Consider the following 25,058-nt stretch of genomic DNA (forward strand, 5'->3'; position numbering starts at 1 on the left):
AGGTGCAAAATATTTCTGGGCCCAAGCTCAGAAGCATCTCATATGCAACAGCCTCTGAATGATTTCAGGTCACCACAGGTCTCCAAAATTCTTCAGTTGCATACAGAATTAATACCACCCTCTCTTTTTTACTAGGAGGCTTGGAATGAAGCAATCTGGGTTTGGGACCAATACTGCTCCAATCTGTTTTCTTACTAGAGATAGGTGGCGTAGGAGGATGTAGAGGAGTTGGTGAATCTGGCTCTCCAGGCCCTTTGGGTTTTGGAGCTGGAATGATTTTCTTCATCAGAGGGGGCTGTTCAGTGCAGTTGTTCTCTTCACGCTCCTGCCACTGAGCATAATTATGGTCAAGCGAAGGAGGCAGCACTGCATTCGGCAACATACCACTGCTGAAATGCAACAAGGAATCAGCTGTCAGACCTCACTGCACCAGAGGACCTTGTGCCCCCTCTACCAGCACTACTGACAGTCAGTATACAACAACTCCTCACTTAATTATTTACAGCCCACACATGCTCTTGATAGTCACTTACATTGTAAGATTTGTGATGCGGCTTGTCTGTTTCTTTCGAGGGTAACAGACACAGGAGGGCCACACCAAACAGAAGTGAGGAGGAGAGGGGGAAGGAAGGACAGGACTGACAAGCTGACACACAATATACCTAGTTCTAAATAATGTTTTTGGTTACTCTGCTTTAGAACTAGGAAGTGTATGCAAAACCTGGGAATGGGATTAGTGTTTAACTTCTTAAAGCAAAAAAAGGAAAAGAAAGAAGTAGAACAGAAAACTCAACCCCACAAACAAGCTCTCTTGATACTTTTTGCTTGGACAGCTGGCAAACTGCAGGGTGTCACAGTCAGACCCAGAACAATTACTTACTTGCTTGTTACTTTATTTGGCTCCCAAAATCTGGACTTTTTTACACTGAACCATGGAAAAACACGCTCCATTTGCTGAAGGAAAACAACATTCCATTAGAAATGTTATACAACATACCCCAAAACTCAAAGAGGTTCAAGCAAGATCTACTGTAAATGCAGAACTAGTAAGATTTCATTAACATCAGCAATTCTGACAATGTATTATTTTATTCCTGGAAATAACCAAGCAATGGTAAGCACGATGGACCCTTCGGATTCCAACAGCAACAAGCAGTGGTATGATACCAAGCAGATTTCAAAATAACTGTAGTCCAGCTCACCCGAATAAAGAAGGACTTGACCATGCTATTCGCTTTCTTAACTTCCGGCTGCCCTCCATCAGAATTGATGGCTGCTTGAATTATCTTCACGATATCATCACTAAAATCCAACTATAAGAAAACCACAAAACGTCACGTTACCAAGTGTCTCTTGTACAGCTATACCATCCACTGATCTCTTTTAAGGCATCAAGTGAGCATCTGGATGACTAGAAGTCTGAACCAGAGCATCGACTTAAAAGCAGAAAAAGAATTTGGCTGTAAAGAAGCAAGCAACCCTGTGCATTTGCAAACTGTCTGGCGGAACTGCTACACCCGCAGCTGTTCACTTCTTCCTTCTACCTGGAGTTGGCTGTTGACTGATTTTAAAAATCGGCCAGGCTAGCTACTTCACCAGGATTTGGTCAAAATCTGGCAATGGTGCACTTGCCTAGCACTTTGCAATATACAGACTTCTTGAAAATTACAGGCTCTGTAGGGAAAAAAAAGGAGGAAAAGTCTGCTCCCTACAAAAGGAATTAATTCGGTTAATATTAGCATTTTGTGTAAGTGACCCCTAAAGAAATCATCCCTCCATACATGAATGTATAGCCTCCAGATAACCAACTACGATCGGTGTTATTTGGCTAGGCCTTCAGTTAGAATCTGCATATGAAGGATGACCTATCCTGTTTCCATCAACATAAATGTCTGACTAAGAGCAAAAGGGCGTTAACCAAGTATCCCTGCTGGTTAAAGCGCACCATCCAACAGTGTAAATTACACATCTTTGGACCAGCGTTAACACAAACATTAGCCAGAATTATTTTTAGCAGCATGTTAACCTGTTCCCTTGCTCATAAAGAAAAGGCTTAGGCATGGTCAGTTATAAACACCACAGGTCATAAAGCAATACATAGGATCTATTATTATAGTGGAACACAAACTCTGACATACCACTGAAGTGTAACCTCCTTGATCCATTTTTCTTTTCACTCCTTCCAAATCCAGAGGTTGTTGCTCCTCCTGTTTACTGACTTCTGTTAGGATAGGAGGATCAGGACCTTCAGGAGAGCTTCTGGATGGGATACTCTCTTCTGTCTCGGGATTTAAATCAGGCGGTTTTGCTGCCTATTAACATCAGCAACCAGACAGAGGGACATTGGCTTTTGAAGTGTGACTGCTACTCATGATATACTCCCATGCTCATTCACGGGCCCAGAGATTCTCACTAACATAAAAGAGAGGTCTGAACTCATGTCCAGAACGTAGGGACAAAAACGAAAAGTTCTTAACCAGCTTTCTGCTGCTGATCTGTAAGGCACACAGGAGAGCAGAGTGATCAGCTGTAAGGAACAAACTCATTTTTCAGAGTTCTTATTTCTGAATATATGTATTTTGAGACTTAAATTCTGTTCTTCTGTCAAAAAAGCACCTTTACCATCACAGAGCTAAACCCTCCCATTCCTTGAAGAACTTCACCCTATTTTTCCTTTTAGCCTCACCAGCTGTACCACAGACACCCACTTCTTTGTTTCCACAGGAACAAATACAAGAAAAACAAAAATCACAGTATGTGTTGTTCTAAGTACAATCAAGACACTTTTGCAGTATGACACGCAGCAAATACCACAATTCAACCGAACGCCAGGTAACACTTCAGGCCAAAACATATTAATGAGATGCAAGGCTCCAACTTACCTGTCGATACCGCAGCAAGTGGCTAGTAGTTCTAGAATTCAACAGGGCTGTTAAAACCTGCTTTAAAGAAACCTGCAGCTCCTTTTCCAGTGCCAGGCGCCACTCTGCAGGATGCTGCTCTGTACAGTTAATGCAGGTGTATGCTACACTCTCAGGCAAGTTAGAGAGTATCTCATACATTTCATCTGGAAACACAAAACAAAACCAAAAACACCAATCTGAACGACTTTAGTGAAGGATGGATACAGGGGAAAAGCCCTACTTTGCACTTCCCGTCTAACAGAAACACTTTTCATGTAACAAAAGCCTCTTGTGCAACTAACTAGTGGAGTGATACTGCATCTGAGGCAAGTCCTATGCTTGCAGGATGTCACTGACATTAGTACTGGTCTAGCTGTAGCCATTCCACAGGTATTTTTCAGGTAGATCACAACAGGTGAGGGTGTTAACGTAACACTCCGGTGGAAAGGTCTGGAACTCGATGTTTTGCCCTACTCACTGCCCCACATTCTTTAAGTATGGAGGAGATAAGGGTTTGCCTTACCTGAAAGGTTTTCACACTTGGAGTGGACCCAGCGGTCGCATTTCCCACACTGCATCATCTTGCTCTCATAGTCATCATCATCATAGCATTTGTCACAGAGAGGACAAAAATTTCCTGTGAATGAGACATGATTTTTATCAGAAGTTTGGTTTACATGCACACACACACCTTGAAGGCTACATGGTTACTTAATAGTGTGCTAAGAAAGCAGCTCTCGGAAGCCCCACCAGTAAGCTGCCAATGCAGTTATGCCTACTTTTACAACACTGCAAACAATGGCCACAAAAATAACTCCCTTGGAGGACCACTGATTACTCCAGAATTCTGTTACTGGGTACCTGTTTTTTGGGGGTGGTGAGAACAACAGAATACTATATGCAATTAGCTTTATGGAGTAAAACAGAAGGACAAAGATGACATACAGGCAAGAAATCAGATAGAACAGTCAAGATTTTTTTATCCTGAGATCTTTCCCCAGTGTGATCCTCCTAGGTTCAAAGGTGTCATATACAGTAACCGACACCATGAAGGACCAACCACTTTACAATAGGAATTTGGTTGCTTTTAAGTCAGGAGTCCTTTAAACTGTCTTTTTCTCAACTGCTACTTGAAACCCTGGGCCAACAGGCACGTAATAATTGCTTCATACAGTATAGTGTTTAAAATCTGGAAGCCTCTAACTCTGAGGTTATTTTTGTTAGCTACTCTTAAAAATCTAAGAACCTGGCTTTCCTACAGGAACTTTTACACATGCTTTCATGCTTGATCCTAACACCAGCTTTCACTCCGGTTTGTACCGTGACAAGCTCACCTGCTGTGCAGGCCCACTGTTCATGCTACACTGACGCTGTCTAATTCAAAACTGAGCATCTGAAGAGGCTCTTGCTGTCAAGAATCACAACTTTATGTACCTTTAGCAAAGAGTTTGGCACAATCATGACACAGCGAGAAGTCATGAGACCACTGTGCATCCCACCCTTTGCCCGGTGTTGTTGATCCACAGCTCTTGCAGCGAACACATTTGGTACATATCTGGAAAAGGAATGTGTTTGGCAACAGTTATTTGCTTTTATTCACTGGCTTCTGTGCTTTAGTCCTAATGATACATTTGACAGTTTTTCATATTTAACAAGTGCAGAGAGCTTATATGACAGAATAAGGGGTTTCAAATACCAAAGCTTTCACTAAAAGGAAAAGAGCTCCCTCCCTTTATGGCAAGTTGGCGACAACGCAACAAGAAAAAAACCCTGAAAATAAATCACAGTATAGTTTTTCCTGTCCTTCTTATCTGCACCGAATAAAATACCACCCCTCCCTTTGCATAAGAAACAGAGTATGTAGTAGTGGCATTTCTTCTGACTTAAAACATGTAGTCTTATTTTAATAGTTTTTCAACTCTGAGGATATCATAGTAGAAAATGCCTAAAAACTATTAGTACCAAATACACTAGAGGTATTGGCTTAGAACAAAAACTTGAAAGACACAAACCAGTGCTTTAATCCAAACTGTCCCTCAATACCAATATCAACTGGTAAGTTTGTTGATGAGGTGGATGCTTCCATTCTGGAGAGCTCCTTCTACATTCTGGGACTATGATCAGAAGAGTTACTACAACTAAAAAAGGTGTAATCTCTTTAAAAATCCTGCTTGTTCAGAACCTTATCAACAACCCACCTCGTTATCTATTTCCAAATGTACCTTCCAACACCATAGGCACCCCACCTTGAAAAACTAAGTGATTGCATCAGACCATGTAATCTGCAGAGCTCTGGCCCAGAGCACTAGGATCAGTCCGCAAGTGAATTGCCCCAAAAAAGAAATCAAAATCCCTCACCCAAACTTTCTTTTTCTTGGTGGGTTTTGTTGGGTAGTTTGGGCCCAGGCACTCGGGGTGATAGCTGTTTCGGCACTTGTTACACTCCAGCAACTGCTACAAGAATAAGGGGAAAAAAGCATTGGCACAGAGACCCTTCAAAAGGATGCAAAATCCTTGACATTTTGGTTTTATGCTGGATACCAAGAGGGGCCAAGAGGAAGAAGCTGCAACAAAGCAACTCGAGAGGTATTCTCCCCAGCGCGCAGTGGCGCTTGCACAGAGACCCTGCGCTTCCCCACTCCCTGGCACGGTGCTCCGGAGCTGGAGGAGCCCTGAGAGTGGCACAGGGGTGCCTGCTAGGTCTCCCGGCGGTTTGGGGGTACCTTGGTGGCCTGGTGCTGTCTCCCACACACGTGGCAGAACTTGCAGCGACGGCAGCACCAGTTTTCCAGCTGGTCCTCCAGGGGCCGCTCGCTCTCCTCTAAGCAGAACTTGTGGAAAGGCTCACAACAGACCTGACAATACACAAACTGCAAGGGGGGAGAGGGAGGTTTTAGCAAGGCAGAAGCTGCTCCGGATTCCCAAACAAGCCCCCTCGTGCTCAGAACTACTTTGAATTATGCTTTACAGCTGACAGAACAAGGATTTCTACTGGTATGTTTTAGTAGGGAAACTGCACACATGCTTCGGATAACCCAAATAAATGCTCATCTACCCAGGCTAGGCATCTAGCAGCAAAGAGGTGCCGGGTACCTGTTACCCAAGTACTGGCAAAGGCCTATGGGGCTCTTCAGGATCTCCCTCCCTCACTGTAACACAAGCCAACCGCTTGTGAAGAAATAGTGCAGAAGGAAGGGACATGCAGAGATAAGAAAGACAGCTCTCCCTCCAGTCAGCTCAGGCAACCCATTAGAAAGTCTCCTCATTTCTGTGTATGCCCTGCAAGGCTGATCATACTAGGAAAAGAATCGTCCTCAGGGCATGTACACCGCAGGCTCACAGGGGACATCTGAATCATTGAGCAACCTGACTGGGAAGGGGAGGGCTCCATGCCCCACTGGACCCTCATGGTCCTTCAAGTGCACAGATGTTCACATGAAGAACTTAACCCCCTCTTCCCTGATCACTATTCACTTGTCATAGCCAAGCCTTTTCTAGAGTGCTAGCATCACCTTCCCAGGACAGCTGGCTTGAAGATGTTGAGAAGGCACCTATCTATACCTGGAAAGCCATTTAAACCCTCTTAATCCAGCTGTTTATGCAGCACCAGAATCTTTCCAGTCACATTGCAGTAAGGGTTTGCAGCTCTCCGCAGATACAGACACACCTGGGAAAGTCCATGCTGCCTAAAGCCCTTTGACTTTACCGGGCAGCTTTTCTTATTTCAAGTTAAAAGAGAGCAGAGCCCCTGCTTCACATCAAATTGGGGATTTCAAATTAACAGGAGACATGGGTGCGCTCAGATATGCTATTCTTTATGTCTAATACAGTTTGTCTCCAAAGCAAGCACCGCAGAAGTTTCCAAACTGATTTTAAACACCTTGCATTTTAGCATCCTGGGACAAATTTTGGGAAGGACAGATATACAGGTCTTATTTTAATTTCTTCTGGATTAAGGTCATGATGTTTTTTATTCATTTATTTTGTTAACAACACGGTGCTGTAAGTCAGTCATCACAGCAGAATACAATGCTTTACCTCCACATGTCCACTGCTGGCACAGAGAAAACAGACCACCCTGGGAGTAATAGGTACCGAGGTGACGATGCCTAACCCACCCATCTCCCAAACATTCTCCACTTCACAGTCCTCCTGAAAGTACAAAAGGATACATCACCATGCAGAATAAGGCAATACAACATCAGTACAAAGTGCTCACACTGACTGCTGCTTTATACATTCTGTGCCTGCAATTAAGCGCTCTCAAACTGAAACCAGTTCAACTTCTACCTCAGTCTACTTTATAGTATATATTGGAATAGTCACATCTTGGTGCTGCTCTTGCCAAGAGAGCTCAATAATACAATAGCCTTCCTTCTATGGAAAGCAAGCCTAAAGAACAAGACGAAGTTTTTTCACGATTGCACAATTATTACTAAAAGTGAAATTTCAGAATTATACTTTATTAAAGCTCCATAGTTGTATAAAACACTTCAGAGATCTCACTATAATCTCCAATATCAACACTTATAGATGGACTGAAAAATTATTATTAGGAAAATATTCATTTTTATTATTTCAACACTGTTGTTCAAAAAAGTACATGATTTGTCATTTAAAAACCCCAGATATACCCCAAATGTTGTGAATTACAAGTTACTAACATTTTCCCCAAATCTTGTTGGCTCAAGTTGTGGTAAGGTTTTATAGTTCCATCTTAATGGAATAATTCTTCATAAACCTCAAATTCTTGCTCATCCTCACACATTGACAGTTAAGGTTTTAAAGCTTTAAGTGTCTCTTCATCCAGTACTCTAATTATAAGAAAAAAAAAAAAAAAGGCATGACAAGCTTCTAAAAACGAACTGAGTGACTTGTCAGGAAGGCTCCTATTTGCAGTTCTCTCTGAATGGTACCAGACACACAACCTTAGAAGTCACTGCCAGCACTCTTGAGGGACTCTAGTTCCAGTGTTTAGAGCCAGGTAACATTCAAATACTTAAAACATTTTGTCCTCTACCTTGAAATCCACTCGGATTCTGTGGACTCCATCTGTAGGTGGCTTTTGCTTGGAACTGCTTCCGTTAGTCAGAGTACTGAGCAAATTCAGCGTGCTGCTTTCTGGCTTGCTTATAGGAGGGGGCTTTTCCTAGTCAAGTAAAGGAGCCTGCATTAATCCCAAACATTAAAACTTAACCAGTAATTACATTAAATGCCATAGATAATTCACAGACAAAACCCCCAAACCATCACAGGATTAATGAGTGTGTAAAAGCCACAAGAAAGTAAGTGTTTTGCAAACCATTTCTTAAGAGCGTTCCACACACATTAACATTTTAATTCAATTCGCTGCATTCTCCTCTAACATCACAATGTGCTCTCACATCAGAGCACTGGTTTTTATTTTGCTGCAGTGGGGCAGCTCTGGATGTAATTAGTCCCTATGCACTTCTCTCTTAGATTTAAGGTGATTCTTTGTTTGGGTTTTGTTTTTTTTCATAATGGAGTTGTTTCTGAGATGAAGGTACCCCCATTTTTAATGGAAAAGCTAGCCTCCACCTCACAATGTACATGTCTTAACAGAACAAGTTAACATCTGAACCGAATCTTAGGCATATGCCAGGTACTTTGGTATCCACATACTGCCACAAGGAAAAAAACCTAACTACTCTAAGTACAACAGAAAAAAACCCCCACAAACAAAATTCTGCAAAAGGGTTAAGTAATACAGTTCTACTTTCTAGACAGACAGAAGTTCCAGGTTCTTGAAATTTACTGACTGTGTACAAAAAACAGTATTCACCTTTTCTTTTGGTTTCTGTTTCACAGGGAAAGTTGGACGGGGAGCAATTTTTTTCTGTTTGCTTTGTTCTGTGCCTAGGAAGGGGGGAAAAATTATGAGTATTTCAAGTAACTAACAGCCACCTGTAGAGAAGAAAAGGGAAAAAAATCAGCTGGGTAATGTGTGAGGGATTTCAGACTAGAGTCGTTCCACCCTGTTCTGTGACTGCACCTCACCAACTAGGACTTGAGCAGTCTCCTCGAGGCATGACCAGGAGAGCTTGCCGTGCTAAAAATCTGTTGTGGGTACAAAGCCACAGAAGTCCCGGAGCTGCCTTGCCAGACACTGTTCATGCTGTTCTGTACTACGTGCAACAGTGGACTATGTTTTTGTAGTAAAAGATTACATCCTTCTTGTTTCACATTCAGACTATCAACAGTCCACATACTTAATATTGAAAATATACTTCAAGACTACATGACTAACAATCACAGCAACAATGTCCATCTTTCTCCCTGCCCCAACGTACACTGTAGTTCAACAGAAAAAAAGCCAGTTCTAAGCAAAATTTCCAAAAGAAGCTGCTGTAACTTCACCAGATCAGAAAACATTGATCAGTTTTAAAATCCAACAGTTTTTAGCAGTATTCGTATTGTTACTTAACATGACTCAAGCATACTGAGGATAAACAGTCCCATTTACCTATTTCTGGCTGGGGAGTCTTTTTCTTATGCTCAGAAGTGGTAAGTTTAGGTGCTTCTTTTTTCAAAGGTCCTGAGCTTGGTGGCTGAGAAGGAGGGAGCTGTACTGGCTGGGACGTCTGCTTGCCAGTCTTTCTGGTACTGGATGCAGGGACCTGTTTGGGCTCTGATGCTGGAATGGAGGAATTTCCATCCTCATGTTTTTCCTCAACGGGCTTACGAGCAGGCTCACTGCTCTTCTTTACAGCATTGTCTTCCCTTGATACGGCAGTCTGAGGAGCTTGTTTCTGTCCAGAGTCCAACTGGTTCTTTCCAGAATGGCTTTCTTTCTTTTCATTTGTCTTCGATTTCTTCTCTTTCTTTTTTGCAGCTAGGAAGAAGAAGCATCAATAAAACAACACAGACAAAAACGGTGCAACTTCAAATGATTTGCTGCTTTTTTAAAACCAGGAAACAGAGACACTTTGATGTCAGAATTTTGTCATTCTGTCATACAAAAGGAAAAACGGTACTCAGAAAAATAAAGCATTTTGTCAGTAAAATTAATGCACTTGGCATATGTGTTCTAATACCTCGGGCCTCTATTCTGACAGAGCAATAAGCAAGACCCTTGTGTAGTAAAGCAGATTCAGAGCTTAACTGCGCAAAAGGAGAAAGCAGACTTTGTGTGGCGAAGTTTGGGGAGTTCAAGGCAGCCACCTGATCACTGTAAAACTAACATGCAAACCTCCAGAGCTCCAGTACCAAGAATGCAGGCATCTAACAGAACACATACGATGGCTCACTTAAGCCTTCTGTCAGAGACAAGGAGGCTGTGAGACTCCCTGGGTCACTCAGGAGCACGCAAATCTCCGAGAAACACTTCACCTGAAGGGCAGAAGGGAGAGTGACCAGCCACCATCATCATCTCCCTACAAAAGGGAGGAAAAACTACAAGCTCAGTGCTGAAAGAGACAGCCACTGTTAGGGAGTACAGATGCTGTCCATACTAACGGCTCTCCTGCAACTTCCACCTGACATCAGCAAAACAGTCAGGCTCCCTGTTAACGTTTGGTTGCAGATGAACCTTTTGTAAGCTCAGTGTAGCCACAACAGCACAAAGAGCAAAATTTAAGAAATGAAAACTCGTCTCTTGTGCTATACTCGAGCCAAGTCTTTCAGCCTACCTTTAGCTTGCTTCTGAAGATACGCTTTTGAAGGCATCCATTGTAGATTCTGACATTTCCTCATTCTAAAAGGAAAGAGCATGTTGTGAAGTCAGAAAAAAAATGCAGACGTTAATAGGACAGTCTGTAAATATTCAACAGGAGACACTGAAAAAAAAAACATTATCAAGACACCTACTACCTTTTTCCAATCAATTTTCTCCCTTTCGTATTTCTTCAGATACATACAAGAAACTTCTTACTTTCCTCTGTATTATCCTGTTTGTTTTCCATACTCTCAACACAATTGTGCCGTAAATAAAAATGCTTATGTAAAAACACTGCCTCACCAGTAACCCCCCCTATCAATTTCATTTCTTAGGTTTGAGATATATTAGAATACTTCCAAGAGCTCTAAGAAACCACAAACTCTCTCAGCTGTAGGTTTCATGTAATCCAGACTGAGGCCATTTCAGACAAAAGTAGTTACTCTTGGAGTGCAATCGGATTAGGTGACTGGGCTTTCCTACTTTCCTGTTTGGCATACGATGTCTCCTATAGGCTGGGCTAAGCTTTGTTTCTGCCTTCATTCTTGTAGCAGGGCCTGTGATTTTGAAACCTAGCCTAAGGCCTGGGCAAAGCTGCGAAGAGCGAGACCACTTACAGACTGTAGTCTGCAGAGTGTTTTCAAGCAGATGAGCACTACACAGCAATTCCCACACCCATGCTTTATAAATAGCTTTCATACCACAACACTTTATTGGTGCCACTTCACTCGCTGCCTTTTCAGACAGATGATCTGCCTAGTAAAATCAATTTAATGCAGCAATTAAAAGTGAAAGGTTCTGGCTAAACAATATGTATAAAAAACAATAGGAAAGATCAAGGAAGAGTGGTGTTTCTTAATGACATCCAGAGACATCTTTGTTAGATGAAGTGTATACACACCAGATAAGTATCACCTCAAAAACACAAGCTCTTCAGTAATGCAGTTTAGGAAAACAAGAGATAAATATCTAGGTATACATCACTTTCCTTGCAAAAAAACAGTTTCATGAAAGCCACTGGTCTCATAGCAAATGCTTTTCAATGCTGTGCCAGTCTCATCAAACCGGGGAGAATAAACCAGAAACAAACTTCAGGAAAAGGGCTTGTTACAAACACACTTCACATCAGGATCGTGACTCAAACTCTTCACAGTCCCCCACTATGATCTGGCCTCAGCCCAGGGCAAACTCACTCAAAGCCTTTGCTACAGGGTAAACCTGCTGTTCCCTGTCCCAAAGTGTAGGTGTGCTTATCCCAGGCAGTATAGGGATTAGCTGAACAGCTTCTCAGACACACACTTACTTGCAGCACTGCTTCTTTATATTGCGCCCACCAAACTTGGGTTTGTCTAGACAGTTAGTACAGACACCACAGTCCTCTGGAACCTGACAGCCTGAACACTGCCCACAGCGCCTTGAGCGTCGGCCCTTCTTCACTGGAGGTTCTTGCTGTGCCTTGTTTCTGGTAACGGGCTTAATTGGCTTGATAGGTGGAGCAAGAGGTTCAGCCTCTTCTGAGCCAGCTATTGATGACTTATCTATCAAAAAAAGATTTCTAATGTGAATTCACTGATGTCAAAGAGTGTTTCAGGAGGGTCTAATTTTCTAACAGAATTTATTCCATTAAGCATAGATTCATCTGCACACAAGGGGTGCGTGTGTGTATACACATAGGTATGTACATGTATATGTACACACACCCCTCAACAGAACAAAAGTGCAGAAGACTTGTTTATAACAATTACCAGTGGTTAAAAGCATGAAACCTGTTTGAATGGCATTGTAACAGAGCTGTTCAACATACTTTCCCTTGTTAATCACTCGAAGCCCGTATTTTGAGCAGTCAACAAAAGCTGACTTAGATGAAAACCAAAAACTTAACTCACCATCATTCCCCATGGAAGACAGTATCTTCTCTCGTTCTTCCCATGGTAAGGCACTCAGAGTGGGCATGTCATCAGGAAACACTGCTCGCTTGCGGCCCAGTGCAACAGCTGCTCTCCTGCAAACATGTTTTATTCGTGGTCCTCGGACTGACGTTTCCGATGAATCACTCTCTTGTCCCTAGATTTCAGAAGACAAGAACAGACAGTATTCCTAAGAATGGTACCAAAATGAGGCTGGGAAACATGCAACAGAAACTTCTAAATTACCTAAAAAGGGTTAATTTGTATCTTAGCTTGCTCTTTGTAAGAACTGGGATAAAGACCCTCACCCTTCTAAGGCTTGGTTACCAACAGAAGGATAAACTCAAAAGAACAATAGGTTTTACTCATTTGGGATTACAAGGTTAAGTTTCTACCTGTTAGTGGAAAGCAAGTTCTCTCATGAAGGCATGTTACCAAGGCACTGGTATCATAGAAATTGGCATCAGCTGGAATTAAGCTAACATTCAGAGCTACGTGATCCAGCAGAAGCCAGAAGTAAACCAAGGTGTTTGATAGCTTTGTAGCTGCTGGCCTTTAAGATGAGGGGCTTGTGTTTAATGAGGTGCTAAAAGAAATGTAGTGTTTTAGTGTTATTCTCCACATTTTCACGATAGGGTTCTGAAGTATCTCCTACAAAAAGAACTCCCTCAAACAGGTAATTGTGAGGGCCTGGGCTGTTTCTGTACCAGACCAGACATACAGAGGGATGCACTTAATTTCAGAGATGAAAGCTTGAGAGTTTTCCCTTTAAAATATGCACTAGCAATTTTCAACACTAGTGCCATTAAGGAAAGTAACAGCTTAAATAAAAAGGAAGCATTCTCTGAAAGCATATTTTGTACCTTTCTGGCAGCTAAAAAGGACTGCAGAAACAGGCATTTTTGGCATGGGGGAGAAGGGAGAGAGGAAAGCAGGAGGAGGCAGTCCCCCAGTCAGATGCAAAACCCCAATGGATATTACTCCTGCCCATAAGTGACAGATCATCACTGTGTAAAGTTAAAAGAGAGAGACCAAGACCCACTTGATCTTCAGAAGCCAGCTTTACGCTTGAGAAGGGCCTACAAGAAACACTGAGGCCAAGACAGACTACTGCAGTTTGCTGGAACTGTGCTTTTAAGAGTGAGTACTACTCCTCTGATCACACTGCTTGGATTTATTCAGAGAAACCTAATGAGCAACTACGCCGTACTGATCTCTAAAAATGCACACAGCTCTCCCCCTGAGCAGCAGCTCCCTCTCCCCCTCAGCTTCTGCCCAGGGCTTCTCATTTTTGGATCATTTGCCATCTGTTACACTAACATCTGCTTAGCTCAGCACACTAATTCTTCACACTTAGGATATGAAAGCTACTTGTGACTTTCAGCACAAGTTCAAAATAAGATGTACTTTAGCAAAAAAAACCCAAAACAATCCACCAAACCCCAAAAACATTGGAAAAAAGAATACCTGTGCTTTTGGCTGATCTGCTTGTTTGAGGGACTTGCTCTTCTCAATCTTGTACAGCTGGGCTTTTGCCTTTTTCAGAAGACTGGCCACTCTCTTGTCAGTCATTGGCAGTTTGTCTGCCTGAGCCAACATAGAGCTGATGGAGGACGCGGAATGTTTAACAGTGCTTGACGAGGGAGCAGGAAGACGCAGGGCTTTTTCCTTCTCCAAAGATGGCACAGCAGGGCTGAGGTCCAGATCTGATTTGTCTAACCCCCCTCTACCTTTCTTGGATGTTTTGGTTTTGATGGCTACCGTATCTACCAGAGTAGCAGTGGAAACGTCTGCTGTGGGATCTATTGCTGTAGACTTCTTCCGCCCAGCAGTTTTCCTGGCAGATGATGATGCTGCAACGTCTTCGCTGACAACTTTTTCTTTGGGCATTTTACCTACAGGAAACAAAGCAGAGCTGCTCTGAATTTCTGACCCTTTTCTCCTTTTCTCTTTCCTTGACTCCCGTTTGTTCTCCTTTTCTCTCTCCCTGTCTTTCTCTCTGCTCTTGTCTTTCTCCAGGCTTTTGTCAGCATCTTTGTCTTTGGAGAGTTCCTCTGCTGCCCTATCCTTGTTTCTGCCTCTCTCCGTCTGGGGACTCGGCGTGAACCAGGGGAAGAGAGGAGTAGGGCTACTAGATGAGAAAGGCTCTGCTGGAGTGCTAGTCTGCTTCCTCGGTCTCTGGCTTCTTTCTGCCGACTCTCCAGACTGTGTTAGGGAATGGGAAGGAAAAGTAAAAGTTGAATTTAAGGCACTAGTGGCAAGAGAACTAACAGAAATGCTAGTTAATGAGGAAGAGACAGAAGACTGTGGGGTGAGAGTTGTCAGGTCAGAGGTACTAAGTCTCCCACTTCTCGTCCTCATGGAGTGCGAAGGAGATCTGGGTTCCGATCGGATGGGGCTAAATACTCTCCTCTTTCGCTTCCGAGAGGAGGCACCTGTTGCAGAGGTTCCTGTAGTGGCGCGACCAACCGATGAGGGCAGAGTTACAGACTCAAAGATCCTGGAATGAGCCTCACTCGGTGTGAATCGGGGAGCTCTCAGCAGAGGACTTCTCTTGTGAATGTCAAACCTTGTTCCAGAGTGAAGAGAAAACAAACGTGCTGGAGCTGTCGCACCTGGTGTTGAGAAGCCAGATGCAAACCCAACATCCTCCGGTGTCAGTGGTGGGGGCCTGAAGTTGTCGAATATCGGTTTGCGAATAAGACCCTCTTTGGCATATTTTGCTGATGAGAAGTACTGCGGTTCTGACCTGGAATGCTTCAGGGAGGTCCACCTAAACGTTGGCTCTCGCAGAATTGACTTCCGTTTCTCTTGCATCGGTGCAGCAGAGGCAGGAAGAAAGGGTGAGGCTAATGGTATGGTAGGAGGCATAAGCCAAGGGGTATGGTCTGAAATGCTGGAAGCAGGCTGCAGTGGCGGGGGAGGAGTAAGCAAAGGGGGAGGAGGAGAGGAGGACGACTGCTGCTGTGGCACACTGGGTAAGGCCGACAACTTTTTAGCAGTCCGCTGGCCAAAACTTCTTTCTGTTATTGAAAATCTTCTGTTTCTCCTATCGCTGTTATCATTTTCAGGGGACTGAGAAACAGGTAGTGGTGTGTGAACTTCTGGGGTATTGCTTCGCTCCTCAGAAAGCATCTGCATCTCCTCAGAAGCCTGGGAGTCTGTAGAAGTATCCACACTGGGGCTACTGGACCGTGAGGAGTCTGAAGACATCTGAGATGAATGCTGAGAAGCAGCACTGGACTTTTCACTGGAGCCACAAGACGTAGCGCTGAACCTGCTGTTTGGTGTGGATTCTAGTCTGGATATTTTAATAGGAGGATCGTAGTCTTCATCCTCAATAAACCGCTTGGGTGTTTTAATGATCCGTGAAGAGATAGCACTCACAACTGGCATGATGAACTGTCGGATATTTTTAAGCTGGGTTCTCCCCTTCCTGCCCTGCAGTTTGGCTGCCTCTTTCTCAATCTTCTTTTGCGCTCCCTTTTTAGCCCTCTGCAAAAGTTGCTTAGCAATTGTGGCATCTGTCCTTTTGGTGGAAGGTATAATCCTCACGGGCTTAATCCTGCGTGGACTCTGTCTGACAGCAGTCTTCTCTTCTTTCATAAGAGGCGGCGTGCCATCCTTTTCTTTGCGAATCCTTTGGGGCTTCTCCAGCTGAGAGTTTATGACTAAGGTTGAGGAAGTCTTTAAACGTTCAGAGGATGGTGGCCTACCTCTCCTGCGCACGATCTGAACGCTCTTCCTCCCAATCTGAAGTTTTGCCCCAGGCTTAAATTTAGATTTCAGTGGGGAGAGTTTACTAGTTCTTAATTTCTTGATTTTAGTTGCCTGCTGAAACGTAGTGGATGGTGACCTTTTGATTTTTTTCAGACTCTCTTTTTCTTCTTTATTGCGTTTCTGAATGTCCGACGCATCCTTTACTTGTGATAGTTTGAACTTCACGCTCGTAAGTGTTGGCGGTCTTCCTCGTCTTTTTTCCCCACTCTTCAACTCCTTCTTCTTGACCTTCTCCATGGATGTGGTTTCAGACTTGCTTGAAGGGGAACACACTGATGAGGAGTCTGACAGTACAGTTGAACTTCGGTCTGAACTGCTACGGGGCCTCCCGCGAGGCTTCCGTGGACTAGATTTAACTGAGAGGGAAGTAGAGAACGTAGAGCATACGTTACATTTCTTCAAGTATCAGATCAGTATTACCCAGGTCACACAAGTATTTTCTCAATATCAGTCATACTGCCCATCCAAGTTGCCAAGACATCTCAGTTAATCAATAAATAAAAATACAGTTTATCAATACATGTAAAGAGCACCTTCCCAACAAACCTCTTCTCCCATATAAAACATTAAGAGGATCATAATTTCTTTTTTTTTAAATACCACCTTGCCTTTTCACAACAACTGTATATGCAATGGCACAAAACCACTATCAACCTAACGTGGAGAGGGATCAATAATACTTAGGGGCACGTGCCAATATTAGCAGATCACATCTACATGACAGGAAACAAAAAAACCCCAAACCAAACTTCCTTCTCTAGTACCATCCACTGCACTGCTAAGGGATAGGTCATTAAGGCAAAAACAACATACAGGGAGAGGCTGACACAAGATAATTTACTAAAAAATCTTTATCTTTGAAACACAGCTCTTGGCACTGATTTGGAATCACCAAGATGATGTGCAAGACTTGATTACTCACCTCCACCAATAAATTTCAATGCATACCCACCAAACCCAGTTATTCTGGGTCTGACAACATACTTCATTCTTTACTTGAAACACCCTACCAGGAAGGCTCTCCACAGCAGAACTTGCTGACAGGACCAAGCTTAGTAGATCATTGTGGGGAATAAGCAGGGTGCTGAACCTAAATCAAAACTGAACTCATTCACCAGCAGTCCCATCATGATCTGATCCTACATCTTGAGATTTGAAAATGCAACAACTTAGCTGCTGCTTATCCTCAAGCATTCTATATTTGTTTTGTTTCCAAAAAAGTGAAGGTTCCAGTTACAGGTGATAAGAAGTCTACTGAGAGATACCGAAATGTTCAAATTAGCTTGAGATCTTTACTATTCAAATAATTGCCTCTCCAAAACACTATAACATGAGGTTTCCAATACTGGTTTAATCAGTATAACTCTTTTACCCAAAGCTTCCCTGTTCTGTAACAGATCAAATGTAAAGAGTCCAAAAACTAACCAAGCTGAATCCATACTGGGGTGGCTTTTATAGTGGATGAGATGTGATGGAACAAACAAGATAGGCACAGCAAAACCATCACAAAGGAGAATATGAAGTCAACATTCAGTCCTGCAACTTGAACATACCTGTGGGGGACCTGGTGGGACTTCGTACTTTGACTTCTTCGTCTGAACCAAAACCTAAAAACTGTTCATCCTGCAATGAGAAAGTGGAGAGGAATTTGAAGACATGGATATTAGCATTAAAATGAACTTCACCATGACCAAAGCATGAAAGGATTCTAGAGGACCTCTCCCTCCCGAGGTAACATACAGGCAATTGTTCTAGCAAACGATTGACAAAAAGGAAATACAAATTTTACACATACATATAAAGCAGCTATAGTTCACAGCTACAGAACGATCAGAAAGAGTTACAGGGAAACAAAGGACAATCATATATGGAAACCAACCCTTAACGCATAAGATCTGCTGCTCACATCAAACCGCACAGTTCTACTGTAAAAAGCTATTACTCAAACCACCCTAAAAGACATACTCCAGCAAAAGAAGTGCTCCCATAGTCCTCTAGACTAAGTTCCTCCAAACTCATGTAAGCCTCTCAGGATGAGTGGAAGCATCTGAGGTCTGTAATTCTGCTCAAGCATCCTGGAGGTGGAACAAGACCTCAAGGCTCGCTCCAGTCCCTTCCCAACAGCTTCCCTGAGGAAGGGCTTGCCACCTGCTTCCACAAGACCCAACAGCAACACTTATGGCCCCTGGAAGGAAAATGCACGGTTTCAAGGCCTTTTTGGATCCCACAGAGACTGGCACGCCTTCAGATAAATTCCATCCTGTCAGCTCCATCAAGCAACAACCTCTGAGTCTGGCTACGGAATAAGCAGGCTAAAACTACTGATGGGAAGACGGAGTCCTCCCCAAGATGCAGGCATCATTCATGCACCCCAAGAGCCGCAGCCTGTCATAGCACCAAATACCTAAACTCACTGCAAACTAGTAAGGTGGCAGAGCAAGCTTTCTCTGAGGCACCCGAGGTTGCCTCCTCTCCTACGGTTCTCAGCAAAGTCATCACCAAATAAGCAATTCCTTACTAAGGGACCACAACCTTTACTAATTGTTACATTTCAAACAATAATGAAATCAGTAGCCATGTAGGTAACATTATGGAACATCAAGGTCAATTTTCATAAGAATTTACTTGACTCTTGATTACAGTAAAGGTGGGTTTTGTTGTTGGTTTGGGTTTTAGTTTTGGGGGGGGTGGGTGGTGGTGGTGCATGTTTGTTCAGGTTTTTTAATTCACTTCAGACTTTGTCTTTAGGAGAGATGAAAACCTGACTTCCATTGTAAAGCTCTTCCCTCTGACAGAGGCATGATGCTAAAGGTACTCTGTTAACATCAATACAGGCCAATCCTATCTGTCCGCCACTGAAGTTTGTGGCACAGTTTTATTTATACATTGTTTCAGCCTTCCTAGTCCAAGTTCACCTCAAGGATTTATGTTCACCAGTCTAAAGTTTCCTCTGAACTTTGAAAACTGAGATGTGGCTTGTTGCTTGCTTCATTAAACTGCTGTGCAATGCAGTTGCATGCTAGAAAGTAACAGTGCTGTTTCTCTAACAATTTGAGTCTGCAAAGAGCTTTGAGAAAAGCAAGCACTGCAAGAACAGTGCAACACTGAATAGCAGAAGGTAAGCTGTGCAGTGAAGTAACACCCTTCCCTGATGCAGCTTAGCGCTGATAAAAAACCTCTGTCAAAACTGTGCCTTCTTTCCCCCTTGTGCTTTCTACATGAATTTCTAATTCACATACTTACAGGACAGACCACAAAGAAAATCTTAGCTACTGAAACCACCGTCTAAAGAAATTAAGCCCCCCACATTGAATTCTCTACACCTCTGTCTACAGAAAAGTCATGATGTGATAAAAAGGGCTTAAGACAAACTATTTCTCAAAATTTTCTGCTTGGTTTCTGTTTGATGAGCCTTGGTATTAAACAATTCAAATATAGTAAATATTCTGAACAGAAGGCCATTCAAGTTCTCAACACAGATTATGCTCTAGCGAGCCAAATGTAACACATAGGAACCTAAGCTGCAGTTCATAATTGCTGTAAGCAATTATCAGCACACATTGCTGCAGAAGGGGACAAGTCCTGCCCTTCCTCGCATTCTTGCTGCCTATCTGCCCTTAAAAGTTGCAGCAGCAATGCCAAGAAAACCAGAAAAAGCAATGATAACACAATGTAAAATAAACAGAATTACGCCAAAATGCATTGTTTCTACCCAAGGAACCTTGTATCACGCAGAACCCTCCCCTACCTGAGACCTTTCCCTGAAAGGGAAAAGCCACCACCTCTCAACTTTAATCCTAGGGTAACAAAACCGGAGTGAGAAAGAACGCAGCACTGCCGGCTGCCTGCTCCCAGCACTGCGGACCAAGGGCCCGCCATGCCCGCCTGCCACTCCCCGAGCACGTGGGCTCACTGCAAGATGTAAACACTGCTGCGCAGGCACTGCCCGTGCCCGGATGTGTGCCCGGGGAGAGGGTCCTCAGCACCAGCAAAGGGAGAGGCTGCCAACAGAGGCACATTCGGGCTGAGATGGTCCAAACACTGAGAATGCAAGCAGAAAAATAACAAGCTACCTATGAATGGTCAGGTTCAGAAATGCAAAGGGAACAGCCCCTCACCCCACATCATCTCTTCTTTGTTAGGCTACCAAAAATTGACATTTGCAGCATTTTCAAACACACAATCACGTGCACATAGCATACACCGGGTACAGGGAAAGGTTGAATAATGCTGACTTTTGTGGGTATGAGCACATCCCCCCTGAGGAAACGGAACTTACTGTCGCAAGCAGAGCACTCCTAAGACATGTATACAGCCCCTTATAGGGGAATCCTATAGACTGCCTGGTGAAAAAAATATCAGTGATTTCCTTCCATGAAACAACTAATTTCCAAGTCTCCCAACTCCAATGAAACAGCTTCCCAGCACTTCCCTCATTTGCTGCGCAGGAACAGCTCTGAGCAAGGGGCAACTCGTGGCTGCCCCTCCAGAGCTGCACTGCTACAAACACACAGCTGTCCCTACCACAGCGCCAATGTATGCAGCTCTAAGGACTAGTCTCATTTCCAACAAACTGACTAAAGCACTAGATATTAATTAGTTATTTTCGGGAAGGGTAACAGAGGCAATGAGTTGTTGACAAGATTAAATTAGAGACCATCCCTGTCCAGAGAGGCAAGCAAGTTCAGTGTAATCTAACATAACACCTTACACTAGAATCAGTTACTGGCGCTTGTCTTAAACATGTGTGAGATGCTCATTGCTGGCCAATGACTGCAAACCTCCAGTTCTAAAGAAAGAGATGCATCTAATACTAAACACAGTCTCACACAGTTGCAAATAAAAATCACCTCATATGTAACAACAAAGCTACAAAAGGGCAGCCTGCGTGCAGTTAGGCCTTAGGAACAGAGAACAAGTACGCATTTAAAGTTACGACTTGACAGTCTGGTGTTCAAAGGTACCAGCATCATGTGACAGAAGTGTATTTTCTGCTAACTCTCTCCTGCCCAGAGCAGGACACTGGGCCTGAATGCACATGAGAACCCATCGCCTGGCTTTCTAACGCTCCAGCCACCCCTCCACCTTTTCATAATTCTTTATGAAACAGAAGAGGTATTCGGCTTTTACGTTCCCCAAGAAGTTTGCTCCGATCTGCTTCCCCGCTGCCTGGCCTGGACAAGAATTTCCATACAAGCACCTGGTGAAGACTGTTGGAGAGATGGGGAAATAACTCCTGATTTCTGTGGGAGGATTCCACCACCCCTCCCCCCTCCCCCATTCCTGCTATCTTGAAATGCCTACCCTCAGCCCAGCTATTCCAGCTACCTCTGACAGATACACCTTCTCCACAAGAATCTGGAGGCTAGGACCATGAAGTGAACAACAAAACACTACCAACAGTCTCTACTTGCATCTGCCTCCAAGTTCAGGTGGCTACTGTGAATGTTTTCTTCATGTCCTACAATCCTTATTATTTTATTTACCGCTACTAAAATCAGTACTTCCTGTATTTTTTACAATAGCATGTCATAATCCACAATTGGAACCAGCACTATGTTTACACTGAGCTCTGTTACCTGACTTTTCCAATGGGATACATTCATTTTGGCTTTGGCCCGATATCATGGGGATTGTTTTTTCTCATTTCCTACCAAGTGGCCACCAGAAGCGCCTATGGTAAAAAGGTTTTCTCCACAAAATTACCGCTTTGGCTTAATTTAAAACTACAAGTAGCATGACCAATGCACCATTCATGTTTGTTCAACAGCATTCTTGAGTGTATTGGTGAACTCAAACTGGTCATTCTCACTATCTGAGAATGCAGCCTTGTAACTTATCAGAGAAGACTGAGAAGGCCATGAAGTACCAGTAAGCAACTGCCAGGCTAAAGCATCCAGTCAGCTATCAGACATCAAAATGCAGTTTTGGGGCAAATTAAGCAGGAACAGCTTCCCTCCCATTTTTCAGAAGTGACTATAAAGCACGACAGATGGAGAGTGATTAAAAACCATAATGATTTTGAATGTGACCTCATTTACCTGAGAAAGAACAATGAAACACAAAAAAGGTCACTCGGGATTATAAATAAAAGGATGAGGGAAGGCTTGTCCTCATGTGCAAGACACGAAGCCTAACGAAGCAGGCAAGGGGGAGGATCTCTCCATATGCAACAGGGCTTTCATGTACATCTCCGACTCAAACACCAAGCTATCTCAGCTGGTTTAAACCTCGAAGTTGCGACCACATGAAGAAAGGCTTCTCCTGAAGTCATGCAGCTACTACAGGAACACAGGAGTTGCAAGCACATCTCTATTACAATGTTCTTGGGCAAAAATACTTTTCAAGAATTTCAGATTAAAGATCTTAGAGGAAAATCCACCTTCCAATGAGAAGCTACCCCTGAAGGTATTGACTGATGTTCCAATCTCTGTCTGCAGAATAATAGTATCACCTGTACCACTACAGATAAACGAAGTTGCACAAGGCTGTCATCAGAGCTGTCAGAAGCACTAAACCAGCAATGCAGCTGTTCCAAGCAGCTCTTGAAAAGGTTTATTTAGTTTTACAATAGAATCATCCAAGCAATGCTTTGCTTCTTTTCTTGTTCACCATCTTGGTCTTGCCACCAGTTATGCAGCACCTCATCTTCTTGTAAAGAGATAAGCTATTTTTAGAAGCTCATTCAGAAGCCTGCTTAGTAACTACGGCACAATATTTAACAGACTCTTCTTTCAGCAGAGTAAACGTCCTCTGAGGTTGGCACTAAGTAACCCTGAGATAAATGCTGGGCACACTCTGCACTCGTGTCAGGAGCAGAGTCATCTGGGAGTTCAGGGAGATGCTTCCCAAGCAACTGCTTGCGATGCAATGCAAGCAAATAAACAGTGGAGCACTTGGGGTTACTGTTGTGTACTGACTTGGCTGAAGGTCCACTTGTCCTTTTGTTCTTTAACTAGACAAAAGCTCTGAACAGGAGTGACGCACATTCTGCTGGGGCTTCACCTCGAAGTGGCACCAATCTACACAGCATGTCCTGAGAGCACAGAACAGCTCTTGGCTGGGTCACCTCCACACAACCCCCAAATGAGAACAATGGGAAGATACACCCCTGCAACTGTGCTGCAGCTGTACCCTCAGCAACCAACCATGACAATACAACCATGAATAGGGCTGCAGCTTCCAGAGTCCCTCGGATGACACCTAATTTTAGAATTAGAAAGAGCAAACTACTGTTTATGGGGCTTAAGTGCAGAGAGCACCCATTCTGACAGTATCAGCCAGTGTGCAGACCAGTTTTGCCAGCTTGCTAGGAGGGAAATGAGAATATCCACTGTTAAGAGGTAACTACAGCTAGGCACTTGCTACCTGGCCAAACCACGAGCAGCGGAACAGACTAACTTGCAGCAGCAGCCCACTAACAAAACACAATTGATCCCTGCTTTCCACAGAATGCCAGTGCCATCCTGGATGAGAAATTCTGATTTACAAGTTCCACTCTGAACAAAGAAGGGTTGCTTGTTAAAGCACCTGAAACAGTCTCATTCTGCTTACAACAAGCTTTCAATACCACCTCCGAGGAAGAAGGTCAGCCAAACTATTACCTAGAAAGACTTAGCTTGCATGCCGCCAGAGAAAAGCAAGACCAAAGCCTCTCAGACCACATCTAAGAGACCATGGGCAACACATCGCTTCTGGCAAGCATAATCCCTCTCTCCCCTCATTCAATCAAGTACATTTAGAAAGCAATGCTGCAGCTGGACTTGGACAACTCAGGAAAGAATTCTGGAGCTTGCTGTTAAATAGAAGTAGGCACAACTAACAGAACTGCACCAAAGTGGTGGGTTGCAAAACATGAGATACTTCTGCATGCACATGGCTATGCTCTGAATTTGCTGTATGGATGCATTAACGAAATCTTTACTAGTGGCAAACTCATCTTTCGCTCCTAAAGAAACGTACAGAAAGAAAGAAGCAAAGCATGGAAGTGTTATTAAAGTCAGACTACACTTTGTAGCTTGGCTCAGGGGGGAACAGCTCATGCCTGCACAGGAATTTTGTGGTATCCCTTTACCTCAAGGTCCAAGAATTCACTCGCTGCTGGTGTACAACCAGCACAACTGTGGACTGACTTTAATGAACTGCAATAATCTCAGTAAAAAACAAGATCATCAAACCCCCAGATGCTTATGTTGCATGGGCACTTAGCTAAAAGGATTTAATTGCCAGAGAAGCATCACATTTGATTAGTCTGCATGAACCCACATTCTTTGCCACAGCCATCCCCAGTGTTCACCAACACTGGAGAGAGACGTGAGATGCAGCAGCTTGTCAGCAACTCCCTTTGTCTGCCCTTCAGCAATACTTTCCTGGACCTCCTAAGAGATTGGAGGGGATGAGGATGTCTTTCAATAAATGCCAGATAGTTTCCTCAAGTAATCTACAGCTGGAGTAACAAACCTCTGCTAGTTTGTGACCTGAACCAGAAAAATGATGTCCCTCTACTGCAAGGCTCCCTCTGAACGCAGGTTACCCATGTTTCTGTTGACTGAAACCAAATACAACCGAAACACGAACAAAATGCCTCCTCGCTGTGGTTTTACATCATGTAAGACAGTGCCTTTTCCCACCTAATTCTCACTGCTTAAAAGCTGTCCAGGCAGCAAGTTCTGGCATGGCAGCTGGAAAACCAGCAGCAAGTGTGTTCTCTCACACATGTCCGCAGGAGAAAAGTGCCTGAGCACACCCTTACCTGCTCACTTGGGGAAGCCATTGGCACCATTTGACATGCAC

At 43.6% G+C, this 25,058-nt stretch overlaps 1 protein-coding gene across 1 annotated transcript in view; it reads right to left on the bottom strand.

Moving 5' to 3' along the window:
- KMT2A (lysine methyltransferase 2A) overlaps positions 1-25,058 on the bottom strand; it is a 48,994-nt gene that overhangs the window by 19,201 nt on the left and 4,735 nt on the right. The window contains 18 exon segments of the mRNA XM_040616242.1: positions 196-389; positions 881-954; positions 1,203-1,313; positions 2,139-2,312; positions 2,883-3,067; positions 3,427-3,540; positions 4,338-4,458; positions 5,262-5,357; positions 5,627-5,773; positions 6,942-7,055; positions 7,924-8,052; positions 8,707-8,780; positions 9,388-9,756; positions 10,553-10,617; positions 11,882-12,116; positions 12,465-12,642; positions 13,953-16,621; positions 17,819-17,888. Of these exon segments, the coding sequence (XP_040472176.1) occupies positions 196-389; positions 881-954; positions 1,203-1,313; positions 2,139-2,312; positions 2,883-3,067; positions 3,427-3,540; positions 4,338-4,458; positions 5,262-5,357; positions 5,627-5,773; positions 6,942-7,055; positions 7,924-8,052; positions 8,707-8,780; positions 9,388-9,756; positions 10,553-10,617; positions 11,882-12,116; positions 12,465-12,642; positions 13,953-16,621; positions 17,819-17,888 (5,119 nt within the window).

The sequence above is a fragment of the Falco naumanni genome, chromosome 16 (assembly GCF_017639655.2).
Source record: "Falco naumanni isolate bFalNau1 chromosome 16, bFalNau1.pat, whole genome shotgun sequence".
NCBI lineage: Eukaryota > Metazoa > Chordata > Aves > Falconiformes > Falconidae > Falco > Falco naumanni.